The following is a 24620-nucleotide window of genomic DNA, read 5'->3' on the forward strand; positions in this document are numbered from 1 at the left end:
TAGGCTATACCTGGTGCAAGAAATCAGATAACAATGGAATTTCTGCATATGCACAACTCAGTATATCCCACAATTGTGCCTACATGCCCACAGCATGTTCTCACTCTACTTAGCCCTGTGGCACCAAACGATGGTTGGAGGGGTACTAATTACCCACGTCTGATGGAAGGGCCCAGTGGGGCCCTCATTACATGACAGCAGCAGCTGCAGAAGCTCTTCTCAATTAGCAGCTCATGCTGCTGTGTGCTGGGAAACAATGTGGTCAGGAAGGAGTTTAAAGGGCAAATTTTTCTGTATTTTATACTAAGGTTACATGGCCACGCCTCCCACAATTAGGCCACACCCACTGAAAAGTACCCAGGCCCAGCTAGGCTCTCTACTGCCCTGTTACGCCCATTTAGCAACAAGTAGATATGTATGAATCTATAGAACATCATTTCCAGTGATGTCAAGATTTCAGAGCTGGTTTTGAGGCTACAAACTGGTATTTTGACTGCCAGCATCCAAACAGCCAGTATGCTCAACACATCCAGGCCCAAGACAGGGTTACTGTTTCCCAACTCCAGTCCTCAGGAAGGAGTAGCAGTGCATATTTTCCAGGTCTTCTCACAAAGGGGCCCATTTATCAAACAAAAGACATCACAGCACATCACAGGGACTGGTTCCTTGCAGAGTCCATATCCCCGCAGGTGCCATATGTTACATCCCACTGATGTGATCGCAGTAAAGCTCCGTACACACTAGGGTTACCACCTAGTCCCTTTAATTCCGGACACATATTAATTACACAGGTTCTGTGGCTGGCTGACTTCAAGACTCCACTTCACCTGATTTTAAACTGCCACAGAACCTGTGTAATTAACATGTGTCCGGAATTAAAGGGACTAGGTGGTAACCCTAGTACACACGGAGCAATATATTGCTCAGCAATATATTGCACAGTGACCTGTTTTTTTAATGGAGACACTGCCAGGGGAAGCCGCACGGGGAAAGAGCATATTGCCAGGAGAAGCCTCTCCAGCCACCACCCAAGGGCTGGTGGCTGGAGCGCCGAACACACAGGGATATGGCCACTCAGCAACCATATCCCCTGTGATAATGGCCATGTGTACAGGGCTTTAGTGTGATCTTGGATACTAATATCGCATTGCAAAGTGCAATTAATGATAAATGTGCTTGAAATCACAAATGAAGCAATTAATGTCACCTGTGGATCATTTAAAATGTGTCAGTCAGTAATGAATACAGCTTTGCACCTGCAAGGATATATGGAAAACATGCACAGTTAAGGTTCCTTGTCTAGAATTTGAAATCAAGGGTTTAGTTGGATAGACTGTAAGGAAGCAGACATTTATACTTATAAATAATGACTATGTTTTATTTTATGAAAGTCCAAATTTTATGTGCTATATAGTATTATAAATAGCATAAATGGGGGGTCAAGCTAAAAAGGACTTCTTTATACTAGATCTGGAGGACAGAGTGCATAAAGGTCAACGCTTTGGAGATAAATATATAAATTATGTGGTATTAATGTCCAGAATGTCTTTAGATTCAGATTACACCAGCTGGCTGCTATGTGTGTTCTAATTTGTTTATTTTTTTCCCAGGACCCTGCTTACATTTGTGCTGGTGGCTTGGCATGCTGGGTGTGTTCATGCTGTGAGTATGTTTTTTGTCAATGAGTAATTAGACCGCTGGGCACTCTGATGCACAAAATTAGGTCCTTGCCAAGTAAATGCAAAATTCAAGTCTACAGATGGGTACACAATATGCAATATGACCATTCAATGATATTGTTATCAATTTCCGTAGAGCGGGCAAAGTGTTCCTTTAACAGGTCATTTGAAGTGCATCCATTAAAGCATCTCAAAGCTTATTTGTAGCCTTTTCTAATATGTAGTTAATGAGCATTCTGATGGAATAGTATTGCCATTTAAGCTTCTGAGACAAAATATAGTGATTATTTGTCCAATTGAATCTGAATAGTCCTAGTGATAAAAACTGGAGCGGGCACGCAACCATAAGCATGAAGATAAAGAGTTTTAATGTTCATAGTCACAGTGTACGTTTCAGCTCTTTCTGCTTGCATACTGACCGGTTGTGGATACTTTTGTTTGTCTTGACAAAGGCCCCACAGGGTTGAAACGTCAACTAAGAATATAAGTATATGAACATTATAACTTTTTATCTTCATGCTTATTGGTGAGTACCCTCTCAGGTCTCCATCTATGGGACTATACTATATTATTGGAATACAATATTCTTTAGTGGAGCACCCCATTTAAATTGGAATACTGTATGTGAGTGCGGAATTCCCATAGGCTATATATCCTCAGAAGATTTTAGTTGTCAGTATGTATTCCGTATGCAACTCAAATTATAGATTTATCTAAAACAGTGTGCGTAAACTAAAGATGCATATTTGGGTATTAAGGAATAGATTAGTTAAAACAAAATGATAATTTGTATTGATATTCAAAAATAGGAATGTTGTTGATCAATGTCTCACATGGGACAGATCAGATTAATATAGGTTTTATATATATATATATATATATATACACTGTATATATATATATATATATATATATACAGTGTATATATATATATATATATATATATATATATATGTGGTACTCTTAACCTAGCACCGCGCCCACGATTTTGATCGTGGGCATCGCAGGTAAAAAAATCGCGGGCATCGCGGCCATTGAATGCACTAAAAATCGGGTGCGACGCGATGCCCGCGATTTCCCATAGGGAACAATGTTAAATTTCTCAATTGACCCGATTTTACTGTTCAATGCCTCAATTGACACGATTTTTCCATAGGAAACAATGTTAAATGGCCCACAGAGGCTAAATAGCCACCCTGAAGTGTGAAATGGCCCCCACAATTGTTAACGCCACCCCACGATCAACGTCAACCCGAAGCGTGGCGAGCGCAGCGAGCCCACGAGGGGCGGCGGTACGCGTCCTACGACCTTTTCATACCCCCACTATCCACGTCGGCGTGGAGTTGAGAATAGAATAGTGTGGCGAGCGTAGCGAGCCACCGAGCCCGAAGCGTGGCGAGCGCACGCGGATACCTTCACAGGTAAACGTGTCCCTTCGCGGGTTTCACAGGTATCCGCGTCCCCTCGCGGGGCACGCTGCGCTCGCCACGCTTCGGGCTCGGTGGCTCGCTGCGCTCGCCACACTATTCTATTCTCAACTCCGCGCCGACGTGGATAGTGGGGGTATGAAAAGGTCGTAGGACGCGTACCGCCGCCCCTTGCGGGCTCGCTGCGCTCGCCACACTTCGGGTTGACGTTGATCGTGGGGTGGCGTTAACAATTGTGGGGGCCATTTCACACTTCAGGGTGGCTATTTAGCCTCTGTGGGCCATTTAACATTGTTTCCTATGGAAAAATCGTGTCAATTGAGGCATTGAACAGTAAAATCGGGTCAATTGAGAAATTTAACATTGTTCCCTATGGGAAATCGCGGGCATCGCGTCGGTCGCGTCGCACCCGATTTTTTAGTGCATTCAATGCCCGCGATGACCGCAAGCCGTGCTAGGTAAAGAGTACCATATATATATATATATATATATATATATATATATATATATATATATATATATATATATATATTGAGATTGAGCTGGGTTAATTTCATCTGTGCTATGATTAGAAGCGTATTTACATTTTCATAGTAGGTCATATATAAATATGTAATGACTTAACAGTTGTAGAACAGAACTTTGATTGACTCCAAAAGTAACATTAAGGAGACTATAGACTGAGCCAGAGATTGGCACACACACACACATACACACACACACAAACGCGCACGCATGATGCTGATAAATAGGAAGCTACTTGAAACCACTTCCACACATGTCTTCTAACTGCATAGGTGTGCTCATCACATTTTATTAGGGTATGCACCCCCAATAAAATGGTTTAAAGTCTACCATTTATTTATCAATCATTAACCCCTTAAATAACTTATCGTTTGCATCTTATATTCCATCATTAACCCACCCTCATGTTCATTGTTGTCAACTGACCCTTTTTATCATTCATAGCAGCTCTTATCATATTAAGGCCCATATTAAGCCTTCAACTTTCAGCATTAACTACCTTTTAAAGTATTATACACCTTACCACCCTCCTTGCCATTCACCCAAGCCACTGTGTTGCTTCGTAGATTAAATGGTCATACATCAGTTTGTCTCTGAGTAAATCTGTGCCGAGCACCAAATAACTTCTACTTGATAAAACAAAAACAAATCAGTTCAACTTCAAACAAGTTTAAATTCGGTGCTCAACAATGCCAACCCTTCTACACAACATGCAATTAGAGGGCAGTAGCCAGAGTATAACATATCACACAGCTCTCTTCTCTGCCATTCAAATTAACTCAAAAGGCGAAGAACTTGGGCAGTAACATAAGGGTGTGACTGAAATCATCCGTTGCACCCTGTATGCATATCTGCCTGGGTATCAGTTTGTTAAACAGTGTTTATAGTGTGAGCCACTGTGCTAGAACTAAGTATTAGTTAAATCTACAAATAATTTCACAGTAACTTGTCAATATTCTATTCCATACAGAATTTCACTGCTGAAATATAATAGGGTTGCTTCTATGAAGGATTACTTTTAAGATTATACGTATTCACAAAAGAAGATTTATTTACTTTCAACCAAGTCACAAAAAAATTAAATGATTATTTACGTATTTATTTTTTGGTTTTGGTGAAACAACTTTATTTTATAATACCTGCAGTAAATCGTACATTGGCAACATAAATTAATATATAAAAAACTATTGTACAAAATGATACTTGCTCAATTCATAACACTAAATAACTTTAGGTAAATGTCTCATTTTAAACCTAATATTAAACTAGCAGCATTACATATACAGTTCAGTATGTGAGTTAAACAAAGAGGAAGTAAAAGTTTATGGTTGTATTTAGGGGGGTAGTCAATCTGGGGGTCACAACTGTCGAGCTTGCTGGCGGGATTCAATGTCCCGTCTGCAGTGGAACGAGAAGAGGGCATGGCCGCGAGTTGCGGCTGGGAAGAGGCTCATTCTGCCAAGCTCCCCTGTTCAATGCTGTCAGGGAAGACAGCATTGAATAGGGCCCGGCGGCCATCTCCCCCTCAGGAGATGGTCGCCGGTGATTCAATACCCCCCTTAACCTGTGCCGCTATTTTCACCTGCGAAAATAGTGGCACTCGCCTATTCAATATTGGCGTTACAAACAGCATTGAAGGCAATCATATCTGCCCGTTTTTCGACAATCCGCAGCCGTTTTCACCGGTCCACGGACTTTCCGACACTCGACAGTCAGAACATTGAATTCTGACTGTCGAGTACCTGTCGGATCGGATGAAAACGGTCCGGGTTTACTACTATCTGGACGTTACGACAGTTGGATTCCCTGATGGAATACCCCCCTATGCCAGAAAAAAAAAGATAAATAGGACTTGAAAACTTTCTGCTACAGTTTGGAGCTAAAGGTGAATGTTTCAGAAACATTATTATTTGTCCTGTAATTGGTATGTGTTTATATGTCTTGTTTGTAGTATTAAAAGAGATTCAAATGAACTCTTGAAATTCCAAACTAGGGGCCTAATTCAGCATGAATCACTAATGTGAGAATTCGCCGTGGACTGCGTATAGATAACCCAGGCATAAAGAGAAAACTCCCCTTGCTAGATTGCGAGAGAATTGCGAATGGATCCGTATCCATTCACAAATCCGTACAAAATTCTCAAACCATCAAAGAGTTTTGGCCATCTGTAAAATTGTGAGTAAATCTAAGGCTTCCACTAATCTGTGACTGAGACAGGCTGGAAGTGGTTATCGCTGACATCACAGACCCTACTCAAAAAAGGGTACTTGTTTCCTAGCAGGGCGCCCAGTACGCATTTAGTGTACTGGGCTATTCACTGTAGTGAAATCGCATCGCATGCCGCGTTATAGTAGCATGCAATGCGATGTCCACCAAATGCAATGCGATATTTCATTGTACAAGCACCCATGCCACGATATGTGATGGGTGTTTACAATGAAATGTGATGGTATGAGATGTGATGTGTGCATAGTATGAGATGTGATGGGTGCTTACAAGCACCTGCAGCTATGCCATTGTTTAGCATCAATCCCAGTATCAACGGTATCCCGAAGTGTGGTTAGCGCAGCGAGCCTTGCAAGGGGTGGCGAAACGCGTCCTCCGACCTTTTCATACCCCCACTATCCACGTCGGCGTTGAGTTCATACTATATAGTGTGGTGAGCGCAGCGAGCCACCGAGCCCGAAGCGCGGCCAGCGCAGCAAGCCCCGCGAAATACATGTAAAGTAATCCGTGTCTCGCTCACTATATAAAATCAACTCCACGCCGACGTGGGTAGTGGGGGTATGAAAAGGTCAGAGGAACCGTTCCGCCGCCCTGCGCGGGGCTCACTGCGCTCGCCACCCTTCTGGGTGGTGTGGATAGTCACCTGCACATTCATACAGCTGACACAGTAATGACGACATGTGTTAACCAATAACTAATTTACTTAAATAGGAGCGGGAACGGGAAAATCGCATTGCATCGCATGCTACTACTATAAGCGATGCGATTTCACTACGTTTGCGTATGTAATAAATCTGGGTGCCCTGCTAGAAAACAAGTACCCAAAAAAGGTTGGTCATGCCTGCATTTTTTCAGTCAAACCCAGAAGACGTCAGGTTTCCACCCCCAAACATCAGCTTCCTGTGAATCACACTCCAGCAACATTGCATTTCCGTTCCATACACATTTTCAGTAGCTAATGCTGCTTGCGATTGCACAATGCATATGGTCATTCTATCATTTCTCAAATTGCTAATTTTCTGATTAATGATGCATGCTGAATTAGACCCTAAACTCGGTATCCAAGAATTATTAGGATTGAGAATATAGATTCAAAAATAACATCCGGGCTTTCTAAGGATAGTAAAGCATTCCCTTATGTATTCTTTGTATGTTTACATTGCTGGTCTGCATTGTTACCCTGGCTTCTCATTCCATAATTCAAAAAGCTGTATTTTAGCAACAAAAGGTTATGTAAGGTAACCAGCATTCCTCTGGCTCTACAGTGAGTAAGATAAAGAAGAGTAATTGGAAGAGAAAAGAAAAAAAATTATAATTTATGTTCATTCACAAAATATATACAGTAGTAGATGATTGAGAATCAAATGCTGCATTTTCTCCAGTTAATAAATAAGTCTAGTAGACAGGGACAATCTTTAACCTTGCAGGTCAGTTGACTAACTTCTGTTTTCTATTAGTTCAGCAGGCTGTTGGCTAACTTGGCTTATATGTAAGGGAAGGAAGAAATTCTGTAGGAGTTTCAGTTTCTGTCGTGAGAAAACGGAAATCATATTTTAATTTCAAATTATAGTTTTCCAACTGTCATGTGGGAATTAATAAGTGCACAGAGAGCTGCAGTCTTGAAACAATCCATCTATGTCATTGTCATATATAGTATACAGAATGAATGAGTGTGAAAAGCATGACATGGAAATTTTATAAAAAGTCATGTTCAACTGTAAACAATTATTGTATTGCTATTTGCATTTCAGTGTGGAATCTTAATAGCATCCATGTGGCCGATTGTAAGGGTTCATATGAAAATAAAGTGTGATTCCTCCAACAATCAACCAAACCTTCTTATACAATCACTGGCGATATTTCATTTGACACAGTAGGGCAGGGGTGGGGAACCTTTTTTGTGCCAAGGGCCATTTGTATGGGGAAAAAGTCCTTCAGGGGCCATATGCTATTGTAAAGCGCAACGGAATATGCTGCGCTATATAAGAAACTGTTAATAATAATATGTAAAAATTTATCTTACAAATTGTCCTGCTGCAGCCCTCCCACACTCCTGCGGCTGCCGCTGAATAGGACTGACAGTCTCCGGCTGCTGTTGATTAAGAGGAATCTCGTGAGAACTACCAAACTCTCGTTAAAATACCCCTGTACTTGACTCCCTGCAAAGCAACCGGGCTGGTGGGTGGGCCACTCAGATCGCATACGGCCCCCGGGCCTGAGGTATCCCACCCCTGCAGTAGAGAATAGTACTGTAATGATTCCTGCTGTATATACTGTATAAAACCTAAAATGGTGCAGTCAATCTGGAAAATAGCGCTCAAGTATCTACAAAAAAATTATTTGACCCGGTGGGCCTACCTCTTTCTCTAGGGAGCAGACTATGCACCTGAATTACATTATTGTGCATGCACTAGCAGTATTTACTATAATTTACTATAGTAAAATATTAATTATTTTTTTTAGGCGTATTCGTATTTTTGGCATTTACTATGCCAAAAATACACCAATTCGTATTCGTATTTATGGCACATTCGTATTTTATTTACGAATGTATACGCCATCAGAAAATACGAATAGGAATCACCATTCAAAAGAATGCATTCGTATTAAGACTACGAATACAAATTTTCGTATTTGTATTCTTAGTAAATTTCCCCCATACTCTCTAATGGTTAGCCAAATCTCTGTGAAAGCTGGCCACACACCCCTTGAAGACTAGCCACACCCCTACACATGGGTTCCAATCGCTGCATTCCCCGGTGGGCTCTTCACACCCCAGTCTGACACTGCAAATTGCTTCCAGTTCAGATTAGAAGTTTGAAGGTAAAGTTGGTGAAGTTGCTCCATGTTGAGTATATCTTAGGAGTTTTATTTTACTATTTTGCTATTAGAGCATTTTCCTATCCTAACAGTGCAGTATCAGGGGCAAGGAATGTGTTATATAAGATTGTGGGGGAGATTCTCTAAGAATCTCCGCCCCCCTTCCAGGGCTGGCAACAGAACTCTTGGGGCCCCATACACTTATATCTCTAGGTGTCCCCTATCTCCTCAAACGCTACAACCCCCTATGGCCTGCACTCTATCACAATGACGCCCTCCCTTACCCTGCAACCTGTGCCCTGTCACCCTGACATACTCCCTCAGCCTGCGACCTGTCACACTGACGCCCTCCCTCACCATGCGGCCTGCGCTCTGTTACAATGACATGCTCCTTTACCCTGTGGCCTAGACTCTACCCCACTGATGCACACCCTCACCCTGCAGTCTATCACACTGACGCTCTCCCATACCATGCGACTTGCACTATAGTAACATGATGCGGTCCCAACCCCGTGGCCTGCCCTCTATCACACTGACGCATTCCTTCATCCCACAGCCTGCGCTCTATCACACTAATGTCCTCCCTCACCCTACAACCCAAAGCACTGCCCCTTACTCATAATGACCCTCACCATGACAGAGTTACCCACCTCCCAATGGTACACACTTACCCACCCTCCCTTGAGACGCAATTACCCCCTTCCTATTGTACACAGTTAAATCCCCTTCCATGTAACCCACAGTTCCCTCCCTCCACAGCCATGAGACAGTTAAATTTTACACGGAGACTCACACAGTCCTGATGGCCTGAACCTCTGCTGTACACTGCTGCTCAGCGCTCCAGGGGAAATTTGGGTAGTCAGCTCAGTTTCGTCGGGGGCAATATACATAGCTTCTTCCAGCACCTTCTGTCTATGTCAGCGCCGCAGCTCCCCCTGCCTCCTCCAGCATGCCAGTGGTCACAGCGCTGGCTCTGTGTAAGTCGCGGCAGGGAACTTCTGTCCGGTGGCTGGGAGGAGACTTTCCCCTGCCACTGTATCCCAGCATCCAGCTCCAGCTGTGGACCTCCTCTCCTCTTGGCCGCAATTGCGGAGGAACACGCACCTCCAGTACTCCCAGGCAAGCTCTGCGGCCAATCAGTAAGTGTTTACGGGGGCAGACTAAATCTGCACCTGGTCCCCGGGGGCCCCTCTGACCCTCGAGGCCCGTCACAGGTGTCCCCCTTGACCCCCCCTGTGGCCGGGCCTGCCCCCTTCACCGCCCATCGCAATTATAATTATCGCATATGCTCTAACATATGCGATAATTATGGCAAAGGACAGCTCTTGCATTAAGATCTGTCCTTTGCGGTGAGAGTCGCCGGGTCCCAGGAGGTCCCAGCGGCTCCCCCCTCCCTCCCACACCTGGCGCTGCTGCTGCGCCGGGCTCTCCTCCTCCCTGCACCCGGAAGAAGATCAGTGCAGGGAGGAGGTCACAGGTCCAGGCAGCACAGCTCTGTGCTGCCCGGACACAGGTGAGGGGGCGATGCAGGGCGGCGGGGGTCCGTGCGGGGCGGCGGTCGGTTAGCGTTAGAAGCACATTGGCTTTTATGGGGCATCGCCATATTTTTCTGGCAATGCCCCCCCGCCGGGGTATTCAGTTATTCAAATCAAACACTAGAATGGGGAAGAAATTTGATCTAACACACTTTGACCATGAAATTATAGTTGGTGTCCGACAGGGTGGTTAAAGTATCCCAGAAAAAATTAAGCAAAGCAGTCACTATAGTTTACAGAGTATGGTGTGCAAAACAAAAGACATTCCAGTGTGAGGCACTTTTATTGGCAAAAATGCTGTGTTACTGAGAGAGGTCATAAGAGAATAACCAGAATGGTTTAACCTAACAGTACGGTGACAGTATCTGAAATATCCATACGTTACAACAGTGGTATCTAGAATAGCATCTGAGAAAAAGTGAACAGACTACATCAGCAGAAGAACACACTGGGCTACACTACAGCCAGTTAAAACACAATACAGATAACACAAATATTCAAAAACTAGACAGTTGAAAATAAGACACTGTCTATTCTGATGATTTTTTATTTCTGCTGTGACATGCAGAAAATAGTATCAGAATTTAACAATAATGACATGAACCCATGGATCCATCCTGCATTGTGTAAATGTTTGGCTCGTGGTGATGCTGGGGTAATGGTGTAAGGCAGTGGTTCTTGAATTCAGGCCATGGCACCCTCAGGTGCTGCAGGGTACTGGAAGGGGTGCAATGGTGTGGTGGTCCAAGACCAAATCAAAATATTTATGGTGCATGTAATATATTAAACCAGAACTGGTGGCTGACAATCAGATAATGATGTATGTGGGCAAACAGAAATACAAATTTACAGCCAGTAACTGCTATGAATGGCTACAAATACACCTCTTCATAGCCATTCGGCTCTTAGTAAATTTATCCCCTGGGGTCACATTCTCTATACAGTTTGACTCAAACATGATGGTTACCCATACCAGCCTTTAGTAGCCTTCTAAACTGGACATTTATGCATGAATGCTCAGTTATTACCTGTATTCTGTTCTAACTGATGGATAACGTGATCAGGATCTTAAAAGCACGTTCATATGACATCTGTAACATGTAAGATTAATTCTACAATGAAAGCTGATTCATTTTACTTTCTAAATATTTTGGAAAAGTTATGTATAGAGTTTATCAGTAACACATCTGGTTTCTATTTACTAAATTACATGTTCTGAGAATTCCTGCTCTTGCTGACACATTTATAGTTATCAAAACCTATGATGAAAAGCACCTAGTGAAATTATTATCATACCTGAGTAAATCCTCTATAGACAACAGACACTATATTACACAGGCAATGAGGAAACCTACATAAATACTTCTGTATGTTTTTACGTTTTTCTACATTCCAAAACTGCACAGTAATATATTAGAATCATCTGTAATTCCTTCATGCATAACTACCATATATACAATTATCTAGAATTACAAGGGATGTATTTTCTAAAACAGAGTGTATGTGCATGTTTATATAAAGATCTGAGTATAATTACCAAATGTCATTAGATACTGAGGGCAAAATGTAATAGGGTGTGAGAATCAGAAAGTTATGGATTTTGGGAGAGTTTTGTCATTTTTTTAAAACAGCAATCATTTACACTGAAAAAACTGGTCAATTTTGCTATGTAAATGATTGCCGCTTTAAATTTTTTGGGAAAACTCTACCAAAAGCTCTCACTTTCTGATTCTCACACCCTATTACATTTGGCCCTGAAGATGATTCTAGACAAAAGTTTACATGTAATATGTTAGGCGCTAGTTGAACAGCCATGATGCTGTTACTGGTCCCAATTTTAAGTCACATGCTGCTGCAACCTCTTTACTGTATTTTGCTGTAGTTCCGTCTGAATGTGCAAGGACCGAGAGAGAGAGGAAGGTGAGCGGTGGTCAGTGGTGGTGAGCGGCCGTCTGGGTAGTGTTGCCAGAAAGTGAGCCCACTGGCACACACCTAGTTACGGCCCTACTGTGAGATGACGCTTATCAATTTAATGCGTTTTTAAAACCTTGAAATAGCAAGGTTTATGCTTAAGTTTGTGATTTTTAATTTATTACTTTTTTAATTGTTTAATAGCATAGTACTATAATTACCTAATTCCAGTGAGAATATGGACTATGAAATATCACAACATCAGCACATGTTTATTGCAGTATGTATACAATGTGTTATTTTAGTAGTATTGTAAACGCCATTGAGATGAATGGTAAAAATGACAAATGCAGTTAATTAGAACAAGTAGTTGCCGGATGGCCGAGAGGAAGTTGCCTGTGTAACAGAGGCAGCTGTTATAACATTGCTTCCAGGGGGCAATATTTATACTTGTGATTTAGGGCCAGATGTACTGTATCAAGCTTCAAAAAGTCATAAAATGGACAGTGATAAACAGCTAGCCAATCAACTACTACCTGCCATGTTTTAGCTTGTGTTTTAAATATGACAGGTAGGATCTGATTGGCTGGTTGTTTCTCCCTTTTATCAAGTTTTTTGAAGCTTAATACATCTGACCCTTAGACATATGTCCAGTGGACCATTGAGAATGCATTCCAGTGCTGCTTTAGATGTCCCGAAGCCATGAGTGATGAATGTTGTTAGTGGGCACATGGGGATTGCTTATAGGACTGCTTTGTATCATAGCTGCCTACCCTCCTGCATGCTGCAGGAGACTCCCTGAAATAACAGCAATCCTCCTCTCTCCCTCATTGGTCTAGCAATCTCCCTCATTTCACCTACAGTAGCCCACATTACACTGTGACATGTTTGGGGAAAAAAAGGAATGAGAGATAGATACATTTACATTGAATGATCAGCACCAGTTCCCAGCACTTTAGCAAGTATAGTATCTCTTACTAACTGCTTTGGGGCTCATCTACATTTGGATATATGTCATTTTACAAGATTCCTCTCAGATGTAGCAGTGCACACTTACACTTCTAGGTGCCATGTTCACAATCTCTCCATATATGGAACTAGACATGTCCCCTCAATGGGGCGCTGTGCAAAATTCAATTACCAACTATAATCTACCTGAAACTAGTTTTCAAAAAATAGGCAAGTATTCTTTGTATACTGGCTAGATATTATGCACAGTGGTCAGAACTGAGCTGTGACTATATACGTGGGTCTGATTAATCATATTCTAATTATTGGGATATGATCATGTAACGTGGTCACTGTACTCCAGCTGTCTATTGGCTGTATAATATGCTTATACATACCTCCCAACAGGACCCATTCCAGTAGGGACACTATGCTCTGTTTCCGGACTTCTCTCTTAATTTATGATTGCCCTCACATGTATTAACCCATGCAGTGGTGGGGGGGGGTTTTGGGGAGCGCTCCCCACTGGGCAAGTTTTTTTCTGGGGAGCTCTCCCTAAAAACCCCCCACCACTACAACCCCCGGGTCCTGGCAGCGCCACTGAACTGTCCATCTGCCACTGCCTGGCCCTGCCCCCGGCAACCCGGCTGTGTGCGGCGTGACTTTACAAGGTCATGCCGCACATAGCCGGGGGATGGAGGCAGGGCCGGGCAGCAGCTCTGCCCAGCAAGAGGGAGTGCAGGCAGTGGCACTCCCGATAATTTTCCTTTTTTGCCAGTCTGCGCACTGGAGCAAAACCCAGAAAATTCTTGGGAGTGCCACTGAAGGGGTTAAACAGGTTAATTGATAACAAAGGTGTTTCACTACAGGTGATGGCAGTTATACAGAAGTCCAGGAATAGAGCATTGTGTCACCTCTGGAGATGTTGGGAGGTACGCTAATATATGTTTATTATTAGCCTAACCATACAATCCCTTTAAACCAAATTACACAGGTTCTATGGCTCATTAAATACAAGTGACATGCACACTAGAATCAGCCAGCCGCAGAACCTGTGCAATTCTTTAGTCTCCCAATTTTAAGGGATAGTATGGTTAGTAGATATGTAGCTAGGTGCAATAGTGCCCAGAGCAAGGATATATATATATAAGGGTATAGCAATATTTTTCTAGTGTCCATGCTGCCCCAAAACACTGCCATCTGTTGGCAATGACTGAATCTACACCTACTAGCTTTTGATATATATACATAACAAAATAGAAGGGTGCCTAATAGTGCAGTATCGTCAATTTAATCAGATGAATATCTATATTGCTTGTATGGTATCCGTACCAACAACTACTTCCAATGTGGGCTGGATACCACAAGGTTTAAAACATATATCATACTGGCAAAAGTCCTCTGATGCACTCACGGGACCTCTTGTGTAGCCGATCTCTAGTGGTCAGCGTGCTGGACGTGTAGCACAATCCCGGCTCCGTGTTCAGAACAGAAATGATCACGTCAGACAGGCCACGCCCCTACTTGACTACACACAGATGTTGCCGCACTCATTGTTGCCACATAGCAGCAGCAGATGCCCATTTTGCACGCCGTCACCCATGCTGGTGCAACTGAGCAATGAGCTTCTATATAGTTATATAGAAATATATTTAAATATTTATAAATATTTGTATCTATATAAATCCCCAAACCCATATATCATCAGGCTGGCAGAATGCACCCTTATTTTTGTTGCGCATCCAGCACTTCTTCTTGGTTTCTGTATCCCCTGCAGTGACACCAAGCATGTAATGTGGAGTGTGGGGCACAGGGAAAGAGGGAGTTTACATAGCTCAGGCTGTCAGATTAGACAGCGTAAATCAGATCGGGATCGGCGGCAAACGGTGTAGGCCTGCTGTGCTATCAGTCTGTAGGCCTTCTATGTAATGTAGCTGTGATGTCAGTGAGTAAGCCTGCTATGTATTGTAGCTGTGATGTTAGTGTGCTGGCCTGCTGTGTAATGTAGCTGTGATGTCAGTGAGTAAGCCTGCTGTGTAATGTATCTGTGATATCAGTCTGTAGGCCTGCTGTGTAATGTATCCATGTGTGATAACTGTACTGTCTCTCTGCTTGTATTGTTACCTACCTGGCTGTTTCTGTGACCAGTGGCGCCGCTGATGGCTGCCTAGGCGCTGTTCAGCTTGGTGGGTATGTGCTCCCTATGTGATAACTGTACTTAATGTTACCTTCCTGGCTGTTGCAGCGACCAGTGGCGCCGCTGATGGCTGCCTAGGCGCTGTGCAGCTCGGTGGGTATGTGCTCCCTATGTGATAACTGTACTTAATGTTACCTTCCTGGCTGTTGGCAGCGACCAGTGGCGCCGCTGATGGCTGCCTAGGCGCTGTGCAGCTCGGAGGGTATGTGCTCCCTATGTGATAACTGTACTTAATGTTACCTTCCTGGCTGTTGCAGCGACCAGTGGCGCCGCTGATGGCTGCCTAGGCGCTGTGCAGCTCGGCGGGTATGTGTTCCCCACATGTAATGTCTTAATGTAATGTATGTAATGCCTTCACCCCCCCACCTTCATCCCTGCTTGATGCTGCACTGTAAATCCACAAAAAATTCCTAGTGTGCGCAAGCATACATGGCCAATAAAGTTGATTCTGATTCTGATTCTGATTCTGATATCAGCCTGTAGGCCTGCTGTGTAATGCAGGGTTGCCTACCCTCCTGGAATGGCCGGGAGGGTCCCGAAAATCCCCGGAAAGGTGGGCAACCCTCTCGATTTCTGGGGGACCCCCACTCCCCCCCCCCCCCCCCCACCTGATCGCGGCTTCCTCCCCCTCACCTAGCCATTTAAATAAGCAGATCTGCTGATCTCCGCAGAGGGGCTGGTGCTAAAGCGTCACTATAATGTCATTTTAGCCCGCCCCCTCCAAGGAAATCATCAAATCAGGTCATTTACCATCATGGGGACAGGATCTAATGACGGGCTTCTTCCGGAGAGGAGATTACAAAAGTCGGCAACCCTGGTGTAATGTATCTGTGATATCAGCCTGTGGGCCTGCTGTGTAATGTATCTGTGATATCAGCCTGTGGGCCTGCTATGTAATGTATCTGTGATATCAGCCTGTGGGCCTGCTGTGTAATGTATCTGTGATATCAGCCTGTAGGCCTGCTGTGTAATGTATCTGTGATATCAGCCTGTAGGCCTGCTGTGTAATGCATGGTTGCCTACCCTCCCGGAATGGCCGGGATGGTCCCGAAAATCCCCGGAAAGGTGGGCAACCCTCTCGATTTCTGGGGGACCCCCACTACCCCTCCCCCCCCCCTGATCACGGCTTCCTCCCCCTCACCTCGCCATTTAAATAAGCAGATCTGCCAATCTCCGCGAAGGGGCGGTGCTAAAGTGTCACTATCACGTCATTTTAGCCCGCCCCCTTCCGAGGAAATCATCAAATCGGGTCATTTACTATCATACCATCTAATGACGGGCTTCTCCCGGAGAGGAGATTACAAAAGTCGGCAACCCTGGTGTAATGTATCTGTGATATCAGCCTGTGGGCCTGCTGTGTAATGTATCTGTGATGTCAGTGAGTAGGCCTGCTGTGTAATGTAGCTATGATGTCAGTGAGTAGGCCTGCTGTGTAATGTTGCTGTGATGTTAGTGAGTACTGCGCTTTGTACTTTAGGTTTATAGCTTCCTTCCTTCCCTTCTGACAGAAATCCAAGTTTTTGGAAATGTCAAAACAAAAAAACAACAACCCTGAAATTAATATCTTGGAGTTCCCCTCATTCCTTATCGAAACAGAGACACTGTTTGTTATTTATACAGTATTTCAGACATGGAAATGGCAGATAAAAAAACTTAACATAAACATGTTTCATAAAAGTACTGTGTGTGTTGGAAGGCCTTTGGGTACTTGTGTATTTTGGCGGCGCCCCCGATGTCCGTCGTACGACGAACAGATCGCATCGCATGCCATGCACCCGATGGCATACGATGCGATGCGACGCGATTTTGACCCCCTATACGACCAAAAATCGTATAAGCACCCTAAAGGGTGCTTTTGAGCACTGAAATGGGTGCTTACAATGTTAAATGCATCCCCACGCCACCCCCCCCCCACTATAAACGTTAACCCGAAGCGTGGCGAGCGCAGCGAGCCCACGAGGGGCGGCGGTACGCGTCCTACGACCTTTTCATACCCCCACTATCCACGTCGGCATGGAGTTGAGAATAGAATAGTGTGGCGAGCGCAGCGAGCCACCGAGCCCGAAGCGTGGCGAGGGGACGCGGATACCTTCACAGGTAAACGCGTCCCTTCGCGGGCTTCACAGGTATCCGCGTCCCCTCGCTTCTATTCTCAACTCCACGCCGACGTGGATAGTGGGGGTATGAAAAGGTCGTAGGACGCGTACCGCCGCCCCTCGCGGACTCGCTGCGCTCGCCACGCTTCGGGTTCACGTTTATAGTGGGGGGGTGGCGTGGGGGTGCATTTAACATTGTAAGCAGCCATCGTATGGCATTGTATGCCATGTACAATGGCATACAATTTCAAAATTGTATGCCATCGTGCACTATCGAACGATATCGCGTCGCATCGCATACCATCGTATGCGTTATGGTATGCGATGCGATGGGCGCCACCAAAATACACAAGTACCGGCCTTTGTGACGTTGCTGACCAGCTCCTCTGTGGCTACACAGCAAGGAGCCACTCTCACATTTCAGCACTTTCCAGCTGACAATCTCACGCAAAATACACATGCAGTACAATTATTGTCATCTTGATCAGTTCATGGATATTACTATCCTAATAGAACTGTTTGTGTTAATATTTGAGACTTCAACCTCACTATGGGCCTTATTCTGGTTAGGTCGGTGAAACGTACGTACGGTCCGTTTCACCATACGTTTCCCGTACGCGGACGGTGAGCGTAAGTCCGCCCACAGAACAACCGCATATGGACGGTCACAAACACCGACAATGGGGAGTGGCGTACACTTGAGCGTACGCCACCGTATACGGACGGGTCTCGTCCGTTTTCACACCGACATCTTCTGTATATCTGAGCGTACGCCACAGTGCACGGATCTCACCTTTTTTCAATGGAAAACTCAGCGTGTGTCACCGATCGTGAGAGTGAGCGTACGTCCGTGCACGGTGGCATACCCTTCACATATATGGCACTGCAAATCTTGCCTTTCAACTATAATCAAATCGGGTCATTTACCATCATACCATCTAATGACGGGCTTCTCCCGGAGAGGAGATTACAAAAGTCGGCAACCCTGGTGTAATGTATCTGTGATATCAGCCTGTGGGCCTGCTGTGTAATGTATCTGTGATGTCAGTGAGTAGGCCTGCTGTGTAATGTAGCTATGATGTCAGTGAGTAGGCCTGCTGTGTAATGTTGCTGTGATGTTAGTGAGTACTGCGCTTTGTACTTTAGGTTTATAGCTTCCTTCCTTCCCTTCTGACAGAAATCCAAGTTTTTGGAAATGTCAAAACAAAAAAACAACAACCCTGAAATTAATATCTTGGAGTTCCCCTCATTCCTTATCGAAACAGAGACACTGTTTGTTATTTATACAGTATTTCAGACATGGAAATGGCAGATAAAAAAACTTAACATAAACATGTTTCATAAAAGTACTGTGTGTGTTGGAAGGCCTTTGGGTACTTGTGTATTTTGGCGGCGCCCCCGATGTCCGTCGTACGACGAACAGATCGCATCGCATGCCATGCACCCGATGGCATACGATGCGATGCGACGCGATTTTGACCCCCTATACGACCAAAAATCGTATAAGCACCCTAAAGGGTGCTTTTGAGCACTGAAATGGGTGCTTACAATGTTAAATGCATCCCCACGCCACCCCCCCCCCCCACTATAAACGTTAACCCGAAGCGTGGCGAGCGCAGCGAGCCCACGAGGGGCGGCGGTACGCGTCCTACGACCTTTTCATACCCCCACTATCCACGTCGGCATGGAGTTGAGAATAGAATAGTGTGACGAGCGCAGCGAGCCACCGAGCCCGAAGCGTGGCGAGGGGACGCGGATACCTTCACAGGTAAACGCGTCCCTTCGCGGGCTTCACAGGTATCCGCGTCCCCTCGCTTCTATTCTCAACTCCACGCCGACGTGGATAGTGGGGGTATGAAAAGGTCGTAGGAGGCGTACCGCCGCCCCTCGCGGACTCGCTGCGCTCGCCACGCTTCGGGTTCACGTTTATAGTGGGGGGGTGGCGTGGGGGTGCATTTAACATTGTAAGCAGCCATCGTATGGCATTGTATGCCATGTACAATGGCATACAATTTCAAAATTGTATGCCATCGTGCACTATCGAACGATATCGCGTCGCATCGCATACCATCGTATGCGTTATGGTATGCGATGCGATGGGCGCCACCAAAATACACAAGTACCGGCCTTTGTGACGTTGCTGACCAGCTCCTCTGTGGCTACACAGCAAGGAGCCACTCTCACATTTCAGCACTTTCCAGCTGACAATCTCACGCAAAATACACATGCAGTACAATTATTGTCATCTTGATCAGTTCATGGATATTACTATCCTAATAGAACTGTTTGTGTTAATATTTGAGACTTCAACCTCACTATGGGCCTTATTCTGGTTAGGTCGGTGAAACGTACGTACGGTCCGTTTCACCATACGTTTCCCGTACGCGGACGGTGAGCGTAAGTCCGCCCACAGAACAGCCGCATATGGACGGTCACAAACACCGACAATGGGGAGTGGCGTACACTTGAGCGTACGCCACCGTATACGGACGGGTCTCGTCCGTTTTCACACCGACATCTTCTGTATATCTGAGCGTACGCCACAGTGCACGGATCTCACCTTTTTTCAATGGAAAACTCAGCGTGTGTCACCGATCGTGAGAGTGAGCGTACGTCCGTGCACGGTGGCATACCCTTCACATATATGGCACTGCAAATCTTGCCTTTCAACTATAATGAAGACAATTAATTAATTATTCTAACTGTTATTCAATAATTGTTTTCTATTAACTCAATTGTCTACCTTAATAAAAACCCTAATAAAACAACATTTTAACCCTCATTACATGTATATTTATTATGTTCTAATGTGGCATTTTAATCACTATCTATGTGTCCCACATTGGTTTTACTTTTAAATAAAGTCATGTTGGTGTTACAGTGAAAAATTTGACACATGTCGACTTCTGTGAATCCTGAGTGTCCTGCGTTTTAAAGTATACAAAAACACTTTCTGAATGGGTGTAGATGGTTCTAAAATAACTACCTTGACATATATAAGCTCACGGGGGGGGGGGGGGGGATATATTGCTAGCAATATATTGCTTGCAATATATTGCTGAGCAATATATTGCTCAGTGTCTCCTTTTCATCATTGACCAGAGATGGTCACTGATGAAAAAGAACCTCTGCTGGGGGAGCCGCAGAGGTAATTAGGTAATTAGCTGGTCGCAAGAGCAAGCTCCTGCGACCAGCGATTACAATGGGGCTGAAAACGGGAGTGCGCACCCGGCGATTTATCCATCACTGGCAATATGGTCGCCTGCGACCATATTCCCAGCGATTATAGCCCCTATCGCCCCCGTGTGTACACAGCATTACATGTTGAAGTGTAGAAAGATATGCTTCCAATGTGTTTGAGGGCTGTGTGTGGCTTGCAGGTAGTGAAATAATGGTTTTCACTTAATAGCCTGCAGCATTGCTTATTAAATTCAGGTGTATGTGTTTGTGTAGTAATCAGCGTTAATTAGCAGACCCAGGCATCCGCTCTCATACGGTATCTCTAGGGGTGGTCTGGAGCTAATCTTTGGCGTCCGCCTGTTTTTGGGCCAAAATGCACGGTGCGTTCGCCGATCGAGCGTTTGTAGCACCGTACATTTTTGGTGCACACCCCCGTGTACGCCCATGTTTACGCTCAGTTTTCCTCATTATTCCGGCCGCTCCCCTAAAAACGCCCCCATGCCGCCCACAATGACCGTACTCTTGCGGACAGGTTTTTTCACACGGAGAGACCCGTCCGTGAGCGGTGTGAGGTCGCCGCACCTGTGCATTGCGAAAGCCCGTATACGGTCCCACCGTACCGAGCAGAATAAGGCCCTATATGTAATTTCTTTACTTAAGCATATACCGTATCCAAGTAAAAGCCTACATTGCTTAAATATACACAGAGATACAGTAATGGCATTTAACAACAAAAACAGTTCTCTGCCTTCATTAACTATTTGATGTACACACTGTATGAGATCATATAACATTTCTGCATTGCACTCCAGCTGCGTATTGCATATTGGTTTTATCTCACTCTAAAGGCCCCCATACACTAAGCCAAGGTATCACATTCAGCCATGACTACTGCCCGCCATAGAGTTGCCGGGCTTACCTAGTGGCTGTAGCGCATACAATACAGGTACCGACAAATCCTTGTGGCAGCCCTGGCGATCTCCAGATCCGATCTGATGCGCCCATGACCGTGCAATGGATCGGACCCAGAGGTACAAAACATACAATATGGCTCTTTTCACACTTTTTATTGACTCAATATGTGTATGGCCACCTTAAGTTTTCACCAATTATCTTAACTCATTATACTCATGTCATAAAAATATATATTTAATCATGTCCTATCGGCGGGATCTCCGGATTTGGCCTCAAAAAGTCCAGGCATTCAATCCCAGGATTGGGGGGGTTGGCCGGTGTGGGGGGGGGGGGGGGCACACCTGCTAACTAAGGATGCGAATCCCGGGAATCCTGGGATTGAGCATTTTTCAATCCTGTCTCCCAGGATTGAAAAATTCCCGGGATTGGTATACCTATTTCCAAAGCAACAGAGATGTTGCATCTGCCAGAATTAGACAGTTCAAATGGCAATATTTTTTACGTCCCCCTTGGGTCTGATGCGTGGTCCCGTGTGCATCAGACCTGAGCCAGTGGTCTGACCTGTTGCCCATCTGACCTATGACTTGGCTCGACTCGGGGTTGCATGTGATACATTGCATGTAAAAGTACTGCATGCAATGTATCGCATGCGGTTCTGTCACCGTGGAAGGTGCCGGGGCGGCTCAGGGGGGATAGAAATGCCATACACTGCTGCGATAAGTGGGCTGTTATTTTACTATGTTCCCTTCCCCCATAATTGTAGCAAGAATAATACTCAGGCCAGAAGGAGAGAGTTGGCAGAGGCTTAGTGAAGACCTCAAGGGTTCTCCCATTTCTTTCAGTACATAAACTATGTTACTTTCAAGCTCCAAATGTTTGTTTAAATAGGAGGTAGTTCAGCGGGCAGAGTTACAAAGGCTGTGGCCCATCTGAGGGTTCTACCTCCCTCAGCAGGCCTATCTAAAAGCCTGCTGCTAACATTACAGATGGAGCACCTCTCATTTTTGCTGGTGCTGCGCCAGCGCCAGAATCTGGCGGAGAGACGCCCCATCTGACTGAGACGTACGTGCGTCTCACACGCACGCGCGTCTCAGTTTCCCATAGGCCCATAGGCGGGGGGACGGGAACCCTGTCCATCTCCGCTTCAGGGAGACGGACAGGATTAGGGGGGGCAGCGGGGACCCCGGGCGAACCTCGGCGAGGCGGCGAGGACCCGGGGGGAGCCCAGTTGTAAGGTTGACGCACGCGCATCTTGTGCCCTTACGGCGGCTGGCGGGGGATGGCAGCTGGCGAATCTTCCGCCATCCCCTGCAAGAGCGAGACCCGCTCCATCTGTATTAATGTAATTTATGTTTTATTAAACAATTAGCAGAAAAGACATAAACATTTTGTAAATGAGCATAAAAACAGAACTAAATAATTCCATTTATCAAACAGGTCTGTAAATCATAAGTAACTTATTCAAACATATTGCCTGTTTTGCATATTTAGTACATCTATATCTACTTTTTTGGGTCAAGATAAAGTAAGTTAACCTGGTACATGCCTTTATTTAGAGTAGCCTAAAAATTTGTATTTTAGTTTATATATTAAGGTTTGTTTTGTTTTTATAGTTTTTTTTATTGCTTTTATCAACCTTTTTTTATCATTATAATAACAATTATGACTCATGTACATGAGAATTTGTGGCACATGTGCAGTACTGTCATTTAAAGAGTATTTCATTCACAGATGTGCACATGAAGGGAAAACCATTCCGAATAGTTTTCCCTTCTGGTCGCAGCGATGAGTCAGCCAGGACTTACTCAACACTGCGATGGCCAGGGCGCTCCCAGAAAACGCAGGGTTACCTCCCCCAAATGGTCGCAGGGTATCAATCACCCTGCGTCCAGGCAGCAGTGGCTAGCCATCGCTGGCTGTCTTCGCACAAGCAGCTTGTACATGTGCACATCGTACCATGCACATGCGTGGTTGTCCGATATTTGACAGGGCTGCAAATTTACAGCCCTGCATGCAGTTCTGAATTGGGTCCTTTGTCCAGATCGACAATTTCTGCAGTTTTTACAGCAGAATTAGAGCTGCATATTTCTTATATGACACAACCAGGCTAGCCACAAGCAGAAATCATTTTACTGCTCATGGGAACCATTTGTTTGTTTAGTTTTTAAACTAAAATATTTCAGCACGAGACAGCTGTTGTTCCCCACTATTTACAATAGAATTTTCATTATACAGGTGTTTGTCAAAGATGTTTCTTAGCTGCATGATAGGGAGGTTTTCCCAAAATAAATAAAGCATGAGAGCTTAATGAAAAGGATGTGAAAGATGTATCAGCTGACATGATTTGGATAATTCAAGAGGAAGTTAAATATTTATGTGTTTATATCTTTTTAAACAAGTTGTTTGTACAATGATAACAGCATTTTTGGTTTCAGCAGCCTAAAGGAGCCCATACACGGTCCGTTGTGTAGGGCTCCGTTCTGTACTATGCGATGCGCGCTCCCGCGCATCACATAGTACGGTACAAAAAGTATGTGCTGCACATACTTTTTGTACTAGGTACACATCGGATCGGATCGCAGTGCATGCACACTGCATGCACTAGGGATGCGATCCGATCCGATGTGTACTGTTTAAGTACAGAACGGATCCGATTAACGGACCGTGTATGGGGGGCAAAAGACTTATCCTGAAGAGTTGCCATATAGCTAAATATTTTCTTTTAACTGTATATTAAATATATTTTATGTAGTTACTTAACCATATGTTTATCTAGTGTCCATGAGTCTCCGAAACACTGCCATCTGCAGGAAGAGAGTAAAACTACATCTTTTTCTCACACATGCACAAACACAGAAGGTAGCACTGTCACTGTTCAAGGTGAAAGTACATTGCAGAAGCCATCATTTAATGGGCTTTTAACTAGTAAATATAACAATAGTCTGAACTACTGTATTTGGAAGTATCTTTTTATGGTATCCGGATGATAGGTCAATAGTGTCTAGGATGACATAGTCAACATTTCTGCACTAGCAAAAGGTTTACATGGCAATATTGGAGACATGAAGAGTTCACAAGTTTTTAACTTTTTTATACTTTATCATCCACGTGGACTATGATTGGGAATGGTAAAATGTGCTGAGCATGAGTGAAGCAAGCCA

At 44.6% G+C, this 24620-nt stretch overlaps 1 protein-coding gene across 1 annotated transcript in view; it reads left to right on the forward strand.

The window, feature by feature from the left end:
- COL4A2 (collagen type IV alpha 2 chain) overlaps positions 1-24620 on the forward strand; it is a 189559-nt gene that overhangs the window by 2351 nt on the left and 162588 nt on the right. The window contains exon 3 of the mRNA XM_083168671.1: positions 1611-1662. Within this exon, the coding sequence (XP_083024797.1) occupies positions 1611-1662 (52 nt within the window). The remainder of the gene's footprint in view (positions 1-1610; positions 1663-24620) is intronic.

Source organism: Crinia signifera, chromosome 2, assembly GCF_055691185.1.
Source record: "Crinia signifera chromosome 2, ASM5569118v1, whole genome shotgun sequence".
NCBI classification, from domain to species: domain Eukaryota; kingdom Metazoa; phylum Chordata; class Amphibia; order Anura; family Myobatrachidae; genus Crinia; species Crinia signifera.